The sequence below is a fragment of the Vitis riparia genome, chromosome 8, assembly GCF_004353265.1.
Source record: "Vitis riparia cultivar Riparia Gloire de Montpellier isolate 1030 chromosome 8, EGFV_Vit.rip_1.0, whole genome shotgun sequence".
Taxonomy (NCBI): domain Eukaryota; kingdom Viridiplantae; phylum Streptophyta; class Magnoliopsida; order Vitales; family Vitaceae; genus Vitis; species Vitis riparia.
In genome coordinates, this window is record NC_048438.1 from 22,286,551 (window position 1) to 22,301,564 (window position 15,014).

Below are 15,014 nucleotides of genomic sequence, written 5' to 3' on the forward strand. Positions count from 1 at the left end.
AAATTAATTGTATTGCCTATACAAAATCCCCTCGGAGTCTGTTTGTTTCGCCAGAAAGTGTGTGTAAACCATCTAGCAAAACATGACTGGAGTCTGATAAAGCCTCGTTTGGAATACTTCATTTTTTATTGTTTCAACTCAAAATTAAATTAAAATTAAATCACTATTTTAATACAATTATAATTTAATAAACGTGCAACCAAAAAACATATACTTTAGAGAAAAAGAAAACCTATTTTTAGATATGTTTTTATTTCTAAAATATCCCAACATTTGGGGTCAAATGAAGGATATGATTTTATTTTTTAAAAACAAAACATACTTCTAACATAAGTTATCAAAGGATGAAAACTTGCTAAGAAATGCTTTCAAAAATGGTCCTTAATTATTTTTTTAAATAAAATTTTATTTATAAATTCAATAATAATTTTTTAAACTTATTTTTTTATGAAATTACTATATCATATAAAAATTATTTATATTTTCAATTGTTTTTCAAAATATTTAAAAAAGTCTTAAAATGTATCACATATATTCTAAAATATACATTTTTAATAATAAATTTTTTTAAAAATCAATCAAAACATTATCAAATTTAATTTTTTTTTAAATTAGAAAACTGATGTTTAATATTCAAAAATTATTTATCAAAATTAATTTTTTTGAACCCTAAAAATTTAAGTAAAGTCAGAGTGTTAGTTAAGTAAACGTTTTATAACAAGAGGACTAGTTATAAACCCTTTATACCATCGCATGGGGTTAGTGAGGGAAAAACCCTAATTGATAGAAAAAAAAAACTCACAACCCCTTAAAATTATCTTGCACTTAAAAGAAGTAGAAAAATGAATAAAAATATTTTTTTAAGCTATAAATCAATTTGAAAAAAATTACCAACAAATACTCTAAAATTGTCATTGAGGTTAAAAAGAGAGTTCTAACCTCTTAAAACCAATCCAAATAGACCAATACCACAACCAACCATTTTTTGGTCCAAACAAACAAAGCCTTGTAAAAATCGAACTAATTGAAAGTTGGTTGATTAATACATCACAACGGCTTAAGATTGTGGTGGGTGAGTGAGGTCCTGCCATGAGCCCGCCCATATGGCTAAAATATTGACAGGGTTTTCAAAATAATTTTCAAAAAATAATTTTTAAACAAATTTTATAAATAAAATTTTATTTGATAATTTAAATATGAAAATCATTTTTATCAGTTTATTCTCTTACCGTAAATTTTCAAAGTATTTTTTTATTTTTAATTGGTTTTTAAAAACTAATTCCTATTTTAAACAAATAATTACTTTTTAAATGGAGGATGAGCATTATTTTGTCACTAATTATAATTTATTTGAAATAAATAAAATTAATCAATAATTTTCCAAAATTTGATAATATCCCATTTGAAATAACTTTTTTGGCTTTGGCCTGATTTGAAAGTGAACAAAATCATATTTCAAAATAACAATTTAGACATATTATTAATAATTAATTAAATATGAAACACTTCTTTTATAAGCTAAAAATGATTACAATAAAAGATAATGCTATCCTAACTTGAAAATAAATTCAACTTTAAAATAAAATGATATCAACATTATTGACAAAGTTTTTGAAAATATTTATAAAAAAACATATTTTAAAATAACTTTTTAATAATAAAATTTTGATGAAAAAAACAAATATTAAAAGAAAAGGCACAATTTTCTCATTTTATTCTCCATTAATATGCATTGTAACATAAATTTTCTAAAGTATTTTTTTTTTCCTTTCATTTTTTTAATAATAATAATAAAATTAAAAAAGCAATCAAAAACAACTAAAACTTAATCTAAAAAACAATTTCTATATTAATTTTTTTTAAGGGTGTGCTAAATTTTGAAAATTTTTAAGGAAAAATGCATGAAAAAAAAATTTTAAACGGAAAAGTTAAAAAATAAATTCAAAGTCTTTAAATTAATTTTATATGTTATTTTAAATTCATTTCATTTATTTTAAATATTTTCTATAAATATTAAATAAATTTAAAATATATAAATTTTAATTAATTATAACTATATTGCACTTATTTAATATTATAATAATTCAAAAATTCACAATTTTTTTTTTATTTCTTCTATTTTATTTTTTTTTACTTTTTTTATTTTCTTGATATTTTTTATAAATCAAACATACCTTAAGTTGAATAAGGGAAAACTATTTTACAAAATGTTGGGCATAAAATTTATTGCGAGGAAAAAACTTTGGATTATGATAAAATATGGTATTATAAATTATATAAATCAACAAAAATAAAGGAGTAAGGGTGGGTCCAACATCCATAAGGACCTGGTTGGCTAGGAACATGAATGCCACACATGAAAGGTCAATGAAGTTTTTTATGGTGGGGCAATGGGCCCTTCATTCCATGTCGTTTTTTAATTTCTTTACATACAATGCAACATTGTCTTTGAGCACATTCTTTGACCATCCACACTACTTTTCAGTTTTCATATGAATAAAAAATAAATTAATTAAATTAAAAATATATAGAAATGTACACGTTGGCATGCCATAAAAATATGGATACCATAATTTTGATTGTAGTCGTGGAATGCCAGGTCTGTCCCAAATTCGGAAATTAAAGAGTTGTGTTGACAGTCCAGCTCACATTAGGGCCGCCACATAGAATTATTTGCCTACTTTAACAATATTTAATATGTACTGTTTAGTATTATGAAAAGATTGTGTACTAAGAAGGCATGAGAATATTTTTATTGAAAACTAAACCTTAGGGCATGTTTGGCAACATCATTGAAAACAGTTTTTGTTAAATTTTAAGAATAAAATTTTGTTTGAAAGAGAAATCATAAACCAACTTCTATTTAAGATTTTTTTTTTTTTTTTTTTATCTATATTATACCAGTTTAGCTTTTTTGGTTTTAGCTTCGATCAATAAAAAAAAAAACTTAAAAGAAAAATAAATTGAACCAAACAGAATCCAAACAAAATGTACCAACTTAGAATGGCTATTAAGTTAATACATTTTTACGTACTAACTACTAACTTGCATAAAATGTAAAAGTTTTCAAAATATTATCCATATTTTCGATCATTATTTATTTGACAAAAATTGTAAAATTGTTTTTAAAAAACAAATTTTATATAAAAAATTATATTCTATATAATATTTAATGTTAAATACGTTTTATTCTATTTTACATGTTTTACACTTTATCTTCTCCTATTCAAATCCCGATATTTTACTCCCAAAACTTATTGAATACTAACACTATATCCTTCAATTATGAACATTTACTTTTAATACATATTTACTTTTACAAAGATCCAAATGGAGACAGAAGCATTTATCTAAAATAAAGGGCATGGGTGACGACTTTAATGCGATGGATTCAAAGTGGTACAAAATTGGATGGAGTCTTAAATTTTTTTCTCCAAATTCCTAAATGAATTTGTCCTATCTCGAAAAAAATAATTATGGGTGATTTAATTGAGTCTTAAATTTTTTTTTTATCGTACTAAAAAATCACATTAAAGGGTAACAGTAATAAAAAAATATCTACCTTATCCTATTTTATCATACTGAAAAATCACCTTAAAAAGTACTGGTAATGAAAAATATACACCTAATCATATAATTCTTATTTGAAAATTCTATGTTATTGATTCAGGAGATGTTTGATAAAATTTAATGTTTATCACTTAATGACTTAAATTAATTTTAAATTAAATCATACTTAAATTGTTGATTTTAAATTTATTATTTATTATTTATTTTAAATATTAAGACTGTGTGATAAAATTAACTTAAAACTTATTATAAATTATTAAATTGACATATTTATCCTCATAAATTATAATTATGATAAAAAAAACAGTGAAAGTCATAAAACAGCAAAGGAAATCGTATTAGTAATTAGGTCAAATTAAATAAAAATGTAAAATGAATATGTTGAATTAAAAATAAGTTAATTATTTTTACTTATTAATTAAAATTATTTTTACCTTTAAGTTACTTTACTAAATATACTCAATTTATTTAATAATTTAAATTTAGTTATTAAGCTAGTTTATCGAACATGGACTTAGTATCATTCTAAACCTTTGATCGAAATATTAAAATATATGATAAATACAAAATTTTAAATAATGGTATAAATATATGAGATCGGAGCATAAATAAATTATATCTAAATATAAAGAAAAATGATTATATTGCAAATTAATAGATCGGACGTGAAATAAACTCATGATAATACATTTCTTGATGTAGAAAAATACCATTGAACATCGTAATTTCTATTTTGCGTGTTATAATAATTGTTTGTTTTTTGATATTTATGTTCCAATTCTATTTATTCCCAAATCAAGTCTCCGGTTTAGCATTTTGATTTAGTAGTCGAGGGTTTAAATTAAAAGTTACATATGGCATCAAATGCATGCCCTAAAATTTTCCTTAATCATATTACATGTCATTTTCAATGGTTTGTCACTAATGTAGCAAATTAAATTGATTGAATCTATGTACAAAATGAGCCCAATATTTTTGTAGGGATGGAGACACCGAAGAAAATAAACATATAAAGACAAACAGAAGAAAGGGTGGCTTTTCCTTTTAACCATTTTTTCATGCAGTTTGGCAGCTTTTAAGGCTCAAGGGCGCTAGGTGAACGTATCATGCGGAATGTGGTATATCAGCATTTTGCTCTGCTCCGATCGTGTCTGTGGCCCACTTCCATATCTCCCCCCATGTGTGATTCTTATGTAGAACAATAGATTTTGGTTACCAGCCACTTGTACTAGGCCCCACTAAAAAGGATATTTACATATAAAATAAAATAATAATAAAAACACTAAAATCAAGGGTACTGGAGACAGCTATTAAGAAAACATTTTTTAAAAGTAATTTTACAAATCATATATATGCATTTATCTATAATACAATGTTCTAAATTAAAATACTGCATGAAAAAACACCTGAAAATTACCTTGAAAATTTTACAACATTTAAAAATACATTTATTCAAAATAGTTTTCAGTTGTTTTCTAAAACAAAATTTTATTTGAAAACTCTAATATGAAAAATAGTTTTATCAATTTATTTTTCATAAAGATATTTTATCTATATATATAAAATTAAAATTTTATATATTTTAAAATTATTCAATGTTTACATAAAAAAATAAAAAAGGTAAAATGAGTCCTAAGGTCAAAATGATTTATTATTATTATTATTATTATTATTATTATATTTTATTTTAGGAACCGGTCTTAGTTTTAGAATATATATGCTTTAGGAAAAGTGATAAAGAAAATAAAAAATATATTTAAGAAAATGATTTTGTTTTTAAATAGTGTGAAAAAGGTCAGAGAAATATTTCAATAATATAATTTATTTACTATTTTTTTAAATAATAATTTAATATGTGTTTAGATATGTTTTATATTTTAAAAAACAAAACTAGTAATAATTCTTTAAAACAAATTTGCATTAAAAAAATGATGGTTTTAGAAGTTAATTAAAAAAAATTTAAGGTATTAACAAAATTTGTACAATCTAAATTTAAAAAATTTGAAAGTAAATTTAAATGAAATTAATCAAGGTGATATTTATTTATTTATTATTAAATGTGAAAAATCAAATAATTTATTCATATCTACTAACATAGTAAAATGAATTTATATTCAATTTAATTATTTTAATTAATATCACGTATTATTTTTATCTGAATATAAAAAATTAAATATTTAACTAAAAAACAAATATTCCCTTAATCCATAAGTTTTCAACTCGGGTTTTTATACTTAATTTTTAACTGTAATCTTTACGTAAAAAACCAAACTATGAAAAGTTTTGAAGCTTTCCCCGGGGAAGCACGCATACGTGACTTCCTAAGTTTTGATTTAAAAAAGTGAGAAACATTTAATTAAAAAAATGTCATTTATCGGAGCCACTTTGTATTAAGTGTAAGTTTAGTGGTCGCATCAACGTGATTTTATCATACTTCCAGCTGTGCACGTGTCATCCATCAACAGGCCCAAAAAAAATCAGACAAAGGACGCTTTGGGCGGTCGCAAAAATAGAGACGCAATAATACACCAGACCGAAAACGACCTCGACCACATCCCTTTTTCATTTTTTATTATTTATTTTTCTAAATTCCCCACACATAAATTTTGATTTTGTAGATTAGACGAGGTTTTGACCAATGAAATAATACTTAGGCAATAATTAATAATTTATAAATTAATTCCGTATTGATGACTAAAAAAATTTAAAGTTCGTCTGAAAAGCTAGAGGTCCCCATTGACCGGAACCGGCCAATAAAAAGATACAAATATTTTCTACTTTTTGAATTGCAGGCTTTACAAAATCATTTATATATACTTTTTTTTACTATTTGGAAATTGAATGTCAAGTACCAACAACTAGGCTCGATTGAACTTAAAGATTGGTTGTTGGTGTTCAGAGATGCCCAACGGTCACACCCACCTTCATAAATATACTCCCTCGGGTGATAATTAATATCAGCCGTCGATTGAGTTGACCATCTTTCCGTCGGGATTTAAGTTGGGTAAATCCAGTATTTGTATTATGGTTGTTTATATGGGCCAGAGGTCTCTTGGCCCAATATTCACGGCTAGAATATCGCAGAGTGGGCCCCTTATGAAGGCCCGTTCGACTTTTTGGGCTAGTTTGGCTGGCTTCGTCATGCTTTTATTATGGATCTTGCTTCTTGATTTTAAGGTGCGATTTCAAGATGCTTTTTTATTTTCCATTTTTTCCTTCAAAATAAAAATTTGAGACTGCCAATCTGATCGCTGCATGTCTATTTCTAATCTTAAATATTTTATTTAATTAGAAATTTGAAAATTGTTATAATTAATTTATCTTTAATAAAAATATTTTTGAAATATAGTTATCAAACCTAAGAATGGTTTTTACTTATACTCCTATTTGTTAAAGGCAAAAATTAAATGTCATCCAAACATGACTTAAAATTGGCTACTATAAGCTAATGTTATTTCTGGGTTGCGTTTGGTGACATTGTTGGATTGGGTTTTACTAATTTCATATTTTTACCAACACTCGTCTCAACCTATTTTTAGAGTCATCTTTAAGCTTTCTCTTAGCTTTTATACCACTTATTGGTGACATCTCAATTCTTAGGTTTTATGCATTTGATTGAATTAGATTTTGACTATCTCATTCTTGTATTATTGTTAGTAAAGCCAGAATTTTCTTTTCCTTTTTTTTTTTTCAATTATTGAGTTACGCTTACATTTGGACACACCTCTAATTTTTTATTTTTTAAAATAAAAAGTAATAACAATTTTTATGTAAGAAGTAAAAACTTTTTATACAATAAATATATATATATATATACTTAGTCGATATCTTTAAAAATCAATTTTTGAAAATTTTAAAATTATAGTCAATGAAAATTTGGTAATGACTTAATTTTAAAGTTTTTTAAAATTATTAGTGTTTTGATATAACTCTTTAAGAATTATTGTATTTTATTTAAAATTTACCTTTTTTATTTTTTAAATAAAAAATTTATACACAAATGAAAATTAAATTATTTATTTTATTTAAAGGCAGTGATTGCTTCTCACCCATTATTTTTCCCTCTTTGAGTATGCAGCTCATGAATCAAATATGACGAACAACAATCTACAAATCACTCAAAATTGATACTCACAACCAATAAAAATTGATGTGTTTTTTTCTTTCATTTACATGATTGTAAATATAAAAAATGGTTTATCTACATTATTGAATATTACTTTTGCGTTATTGGTAAAAAATAAAGACATTATTGATAAAGTGATCCCAACAATCTTTTCCTCGTGCTTTGGTTCTGGTTCTATTTGTTTATATACTTGTTTGACGGCTTAAATCTTATCATATATATTCAACGGTTTAGATCCTTTGTCCCGTGAATATTGTTATAGTACCTCACCATTTTCCTGTGGAAAAAGGTTCGGATGGGGCAAAGAGAGGGCAGGGACAAGTCGAGGCGAGTTGGTCATTCACAAATCATAACAAAAAAGGGGTTGTCTGATTCCTGGGAAAAAGGCAAGGGAAAGCAACAAAAGGGCCCAAATCAAAGGCCTCGTAGCATCATCTGGGGCCCAGCATCACTTATATTTTTCACTCGATTAACAATATGGGATTGCCTTTCTGCCCTTATCGCTAGGCAACTTACAATCTCCTCGTGCAAACGATACCCATGTGCTATCTCGTGGGCAGTATTAGAAAAAAAAAAAGGAGAAAAATGGTAAGAACAAATCGAAATAAAAAAGTATAAAACTAAAGCGATATTTGCTTTATTAACATAATGTTAAATATAAAATATCAAAATATTTGATTTTTTGTTAAATACTAAAAATAACAATTTTAAAACAATTAAAACATAATCTTAATTGACCTCACCTTATTAATACTTAATACTTAATAGGAATAAATTTAAAAAAAAAACTTAATACTTTATAGTTTATACCATTAAGATGTTTCTTAGAGTTAAGTTGAATTAAATTCTATTTAAATTTAAGTAAAAAAAACCAAACACCACCCACAAAAAAATTTGTGAACTCCTTGGGTATGTTTTTAAATAGTACATTATAATCTAAAGCTTAAAAATATAAAGTAGAAATCCTGTCCAAAATTAAATTTCAAAAAGTATATTAAAATGATTTATTTTAAATTTTCTCTTTATTTTATTTCTTTTACTTACTTAAAAACTTTCGGTTATGTTTGGTTATTGAAAAATTTGAGGGAAAATATAAAGGAAAAAAATAGAAAGAGAAAGTGAAAAGAAAAAAAAACGGTAGAAAAATAAAAAATAAAATTAAAGATGATAAATTATTTTTATTTATTACTTTAAACTTATTTTTTTATTTTAACTAAATATAAAGATTAAATAATTTAAAAAATATAAATTTTTAATTAATTATAATCATATTTGATTTTCCTTATAATATTTTATAAGACAATTAAACTGATAAAATTATTTTTTTTAACATTTTTTTTATTTCCTTTGGAGCAAACATAACAGCCAAATAGAATTCAGATTTGTAAATCTCTAAAAAAGGAAAAAAAACACACACACACAATCCAATATATATATAAAAAAAAACATATTCAGAATTCACTAAAATATTTCGTCATTCTTGTTCTTTTTTAGGTTGACCCTTTTTCAACAACTTGGGCCTAGGCTTCATGGGCTTTAGATGAGAAGCCTGGAATTTAACCATTTCTCGCAACACATTGAGTAACCTACTCTCGATCTCAGGCCCATTGGGTTCAAGAAACCTCAAAGCCCGAGCCGCGGCCTCCATCGTACTGACGCAGCCACGAAAGGGTTCTTTCCGGAGAATCAACTCCGAATCGAACATGCTTCCGCCGGTTTCTCCAAAATCGCAATCTAAACAGGCCCTTATTGCAAAGGTGGACAAATACTCTGCGCTCGCGTCCACCATTTCTTTAGCGTGCTTCCAGGTGGCGTCGAAAAGGATTAGCACGGTACCGGGCTTTGGGTTTAACTGGGAAATGTGGGTGGAAGTGGGGCCAGGGAAGAGGTAGATGGCGCGAGGTAATTGGTCGGTGGAGGAGGAGGAGTGGAGGGAGTCGAGCATAGCGGAAGAGCCGTGGCGGAGGCGGCGGCCGACGATTGTGTGGGTGTTGAGGAGGCATTTGGTGAGGATTGGGACAGTGGAGAGCTTGTGGCGGTGCTCGTGGGGGTGGTGGAGGATCACGATTTGGGTGGCGGTGGAGATGGGTTCAGAAGGGAGTGAGCCACATAGGCAAACGTTCTCGGGTCGGCTACAGTTGTCGCATATTCGCCTCCGAGATTCTGACCCACCGTCGACGCCGGAGGAAGAGGCGGCGTCGGCGTCGGACAGATCGAGGCGGTTAAGTTCACCTTCTAGGTCCATGCGGAGAGGAAGGGGGTTGTTGATGGTTTTTACAGGTTTGGATTGTGTGAGGTTTTTTTAGCGCACGGCAAATATTAAGGGAAGCGAGATTGTTGAGAAAGTGGAAAATACTAGGGATAAAATAATCATTAAAACGGTGCGTTTTATGGAATAGGAAACAAACGCGCGCCTTAGAGATAGAGCTTGAAACGACGTCGTTGTAAGTGTTTTCTTATTCGCCACGGCCAATGCCATTTGTGATTTGCCCCATATAGAACCCCAGGTTTCTTTAGTAAGGAACCAAGAAACAGAGGAAAAAACATCAGAATGACGACTTCCAATTTGGACATTTCTCAGTTCGATCACACTCCTTTTTACTGGTACTTGCTTTCTAGACCCGTATATATTTCCTTTTTTTTTTTTGGATATTTGAACTCTGATTGGTTGCCCATAAAATGCAGGAAACTAAAAGAAAATTTATAATCGATGAACAGTTTTCCTTTTTCCCTATGATTTCCCAGCTCACGGTCCCCTATACATAATTCAATCAGATAAGAATTTTCCTTCCACCAGAGTTATAAACTGGAAACCCGGGTAGATTTTTCCGTAGATTTCTCTGCCCACGATTCCATTCTGGATTTTTTTCCTTGGGTCTCTGTGAATTGATTGATATTGGGGTTCCTTGTTTATTGCGGACTTCTGTATTTTGTATTTGTACTTTCTTTCTTAGACCCAGTTCTGTTCTTCTTTTCTTGATTATGTACTTCTTGTTGTTGTTTTTTTTTTTTTTTTTTTTTTTTGTTGCCCTTGTTTTTTCTATCAACTGAAAAAAAAAAAAAAAATTGTAGTGAGGAGAATGTATACATGCTTTGCAAAAAACTTGGCATGATTGGGATGGCGGATGCAGAGGGGTCTGATCTTTTTGCTGTTTTTATTTCCAATGAGAAGAAACAGGCATGTATCTTATGATTCCAGTTTCAGTAACGAAATTTTTGTGTACAATTAAGTATATAGACCGTTAACTTCTAAAGATCAATGGGTTATGTTTTAATGACACAAAATACCATTTGTGATTATTTAAGTGACATCTTTGAATGGCATAATTCAGGTTCCATTGTGGCATCAGAAGGCTAGCAAGAGAGCAGATGGAATCATTCTCTGGGATTATCATGTGATATGCATTCAGGTGAGGAATTAATTGTTTTAATGCAAATATATATTGGAAGCCAACCGGAGAGTGCTAGGAGGGCTGACAGGACACGATCTTGTAAATTAACGCTTACCTAAAGGGGTGTATAGTGGCTCCTAGGACATGGGTAAAGACTGAGGCCAGCCATGAAAAGACAAATTTGAGCTGAATTCAGCAATGTAGAGAACAAACTTTCTTATAAATTAATTAGTTAATGGAATTGCTGAATATGTCATCATCTAAAATTATATAGAATTACAAATAAAGCCCGTTCGTTAAAAATAACCACAATGTAAATATGAATCAAGCTTCATCTTACTTAGAGTCTTAGAGGGTGTTTAGTAAATCAACTTAATGACTTAATGACTTAATGACTTAATTTAAGCCATTAAGTGAATTAAATATGTTTGGTAAATAACTTAATATTACAACTTAAAGTTAGAAGTAACTTTAAGTATTAAGTCAAAATAGTTAACTTATATTTAATCTTAACTATCTTTTATCTCATTTACCCATGTTTAGTGACAATATATTTTACAACTATGACTCTAAATTCAAAACTCATCTTTTATAGTAAATATTTTTATAATTATCTTATGTATCTACGATACTTAAAATATGAATGTTTAACAAATAAATTTGTTGCCTAAAATTAGTGAAAAACACCAGGGTTTCTAGGCTCATGGACACCTTAGTTATTTCATTATTTGTTTCCTCGCCTGCTTTCTTATGATATCTTGGTATCACAATGAATTTTCAGAAAAAGAAAGAAGGCAGCTCTCCTCCTCAAGTATGGGATTTAGATTCAAGTCTTCCTTTTCCTTCTCATCTAGATCATTATATGTCCGATTCCTTTCGGCCGTCATTTCAGCTTTTTTTCGATTATCAGAGGTAATGTAAGACTTGGCATTAGTGTGATGGCAGTTGGTTGTGTTAGTTTTCTATTTGAGATTGATCATCTATTTGATAGTGAGTATCTACATACACTCCCTCAGGGTCTAGGTCAGGCTCAGGTTGGTCAATAAGGCAACCAGAACCACCTTGTTGTTTCCTTAAGCTTAACTTTTCTAATCTGGCAGGGATTGACAATCCAATAGAGCAGAATTGCCATATCTGCTTGACAGGTTTTAAAAAGGCACTCCTATGGGGGTTAGGAATCTAATGGTGGAAGGGATTCGCCTGAACAGGATTCTTGGAGTTGGATCTCATGGGGGTAGTAGAGGCCATTGGAGGCATAGGCATCCAATGAACAAGATTCTTGACTTCCCTTTTCTTTTTCCCCCTGTTATCCAATTGTTTAGTTACCATAGCACTGTTGGGTGAACTGAAATACAAGAATTGAATCATGTGGAATTGATTGCAAGAACCTGGTTTTGTGATGAACAGGTTTTTCCGGATTGTGCATGCTCCATTATTCCTCCACTCCTTTGCATCTGATAGAAGACACATGAAAAACTCGGATGGAAACTGGATTCCTCCCCCTCCTGCACAAGATCCCATAGTTGCTGATGGTAAGAATACTTATTAGAACTTTGTGCCCATAAATTCTAAACACTTAATCTGCTTTCTTCTACTTTGGAAAACAAATGTCATGTGAACCAAGTTTTTTATGTTGAATTTCTGTAGAATACAAAGCACACTTTTCCTTTTGGATATGGATGTGCATCATCCTTCTTTGTGGTGTCTAGGTTCTGCAGTTCTGCTGGGCAGTTTGTGATTCTTGATCTCTTACTTGTTACATTCATTGCCCTCTGCATCTTTTATTAAAATTTTCTTCTACAAATGCCAAGGATCATGGATTTGGTTCCATTAAGGTCTCTCTGGATTGTAATAACAGTATGTAGAAGTTTTTCAGTTATGCCTTGAACTGATATATTCTTTGACCTACCTTTATGGGCAAGATGATAAGATATTGATGGAGGCACCTAGTAGGATGGGGGACAGGAAAGTGAAAGGTGGTCTTATTCAGGCTTGCAGGTGGGTTTTGGGATGGGAATGCAAGCACATATCATCTCTTTTTGTGGAAGATGATACTCTTTTATGTTGTGGGCAGCCTTGGATCAGTTAAGATACCTCTGATACATCTTGATGTACTTTGATGTGGTTTCAAGTCTGAAGGCAAAAGTGAGTTAATTCCGGTGGATCTAGTGTGATGGGGCGCCATTGTCTTATATTATTTGGGAATGCCACTGAAGCTTTCTTGTAACTCCCTTGTGGTGTAGGATCCAATGGTGGAAAGATTTGAAAGAAGATTTCCTACTTGGAACCAGAGGGGTTAGCCTAAATCCCATCGGAAATACCCTACGGAGCCTTAGGTTGTATGCTATTTCTACCTTTATTGTCCCAATTTCAGCAAGAGATGGGAAAAGAAGTATAAAAATATCCAAAGGGGGGCAAAAGTTTAATTTTGATTAGGTGGGAGATGGTAAGGATTATAAGTTTGGGAAGGCTGAACCATCTGCTGTACATGGTCGTTTGAAAATGGCTTAGGACACATATCATGAATGCTATTTTCTACCCATGCATTTCCATTTCAATAATGGCAATGCCAAAGGAATACGTTCATTTGGGTTACCTAATTGTGCAACCTTCTTTGGTGGTATTCTGATGATATTCTTCTATTTATGTATAAATTCGTACTTATGAGTGATTTGATTTCCAGAATTATGTATGTTCCTCTGGATCCTTGCTCATCCTAGTTCTTTTTATGCATAATATGTGTCCTAAGCCATTTTCAATAATAGGCTTTGTCTCTTACAAAGAAATTGAACGTATCCATGGTGTATTTCTTATACTATTTCTCCTATCTTTTTTTTCCCCTTTTGCTTTAGCATTTGTGGCATTTTAACTAATTAACTTGTTTTTATTGGTTAGTGATTGTGGTGATTGCTTCTTGTTATTAGTAGATTAAGTGGTTTACACCTTCTGTTTAGATATCCCTTACAACTAGATTTAATTTTTTTTTTATTTGGCTTAATTTTAAAATTTAATTCATCTAAGCCACAAAAATCTTATTTTAAGTCTTTTATTTAGATAAAAATGTCAATTTTGTATTATCTAAAATGAAGATTTTGATAAATTGATTTTTTAAAATTTATATCACCAACAAGTAGCTGAATATTGATTTTATAGAACTTTATTTATCTAAACAAAAAAAATATTTAATTATTTATCTGCTAAATTTTATTTTTATCTAAAGTGTACATAACTGATGAATTTTAATATTAAAGAAAAAGGGAGAGGGGTGCTAGATTGAACAATCTTTTCTTAACCCATGGAAACTCTTGTGTATTTGTTTTGCTCTTCAGTCTCTTTTGATAAGAGTGTCTGTATAGCATTGATTGGCTTCAATAGCAGTTAATCAGGGCCTGTGTATTGTTCCATTCAGTACAAGAGTCTGATTCAATCCAATTGCATTTGGGTAAAAATTAATTAATGATTTGTCTACAGACGGAAGCTTGTACAACCTGGATGAGTACATTAGGATGAATGCCGCTGATGCAGTCACAGAGGTTAAAGATGATACTATCAGTGCTGTTTTTACCCAGAAGTATGGGGTACTGGTAAGAGAAAGTCAGTTGGAGGAATTCTTTTCCCTGCTTTCTGGATGATTGGTGGTTGTTTTATGATGTTATTTAATATAAAAAATTGTTGCATTTGGCTCTGGAATTGCATGAACAATTTCATTTTATACATGAATGTTTCTTCCTTGAGATTGTTTTTCTAGTGAATGTTCTTTGGCTCAAAATGGAAACAGGGAGAATTTTTAGGCCTTGTTGAGCACTTGAAGCATCTATTTTAGGTGCCGCCCGGAAACAGGGGAATGTTTTTTAACATAATTTTCTATTCTCTAAAACAGAAAAGCACGGTTTAACAACCAGTAGATTTTAAAAACATTTTGAAGT

At 29.5% G+C, this 15,014-nt stretch overlaps 2 protein-coding genes across 3 annotated transcripts; one reads left to right on the top strand and one right to left on the bottom strand.

The window, feature by feature from the left end:
• Positions 1 to 9,098: 9,098 nt before the first annotated feature.
• On the bottom strand, positions 9,099 to 10,031 carry LOC117919701 (DTW domain-containing protein 2). Its single transcript, XM_034836935.1, has one exon. The coding sequence runs from the start codon at positions 9,939 to 9,941 to the stop codon at positions 9,171 to 9,173; it is 771 nt and encodes a 256-aa protein (XP_034692826.1). The 5' UTR covers positions 9,942 to 10,031; the 3' UTR covers positions 9,099 to 9,170.
• Positions 9,898 to 14,822, top strand: LOC117919702 (protein N-terminal glutamine amidohydrolase). Of its 2 annotated transcripts, XM_034836937.1 has the most exons (7): positions 9,898 to 10,300; positions 10,382 to 10,514; positions 10,769 to 10,874; positions 11,029 to 11,106; positions 11,870 to 12,000; positions 12,496 to 12,620; positions 14,560 to 14,822. In XM_034836937.1, exons 3-7 carry the CDS (start codon positions 10,785 to 10,787, stop codon positions 14,718 to 14,720), a joined length of 585 nt encoding a protein of 194 aa, XP_034692828.1. In that variant the 5' UTR covers positions 9,898 to 10,300; positions 10,382 to 10,514; positions 10,769 to 10,784; the 3' UTR covers positions 14,721 to 14,822. The 2 variants fall into 2 exon arrangements, with proteins under 2 accessions (XP_034692828.1, XP_034692827.1); XM_034836936.1 differs by lacking the exon at positions 10,382 to 10,514.
• Positions 14,823 to 15,014: the final 192 nt, after the last annotated feature.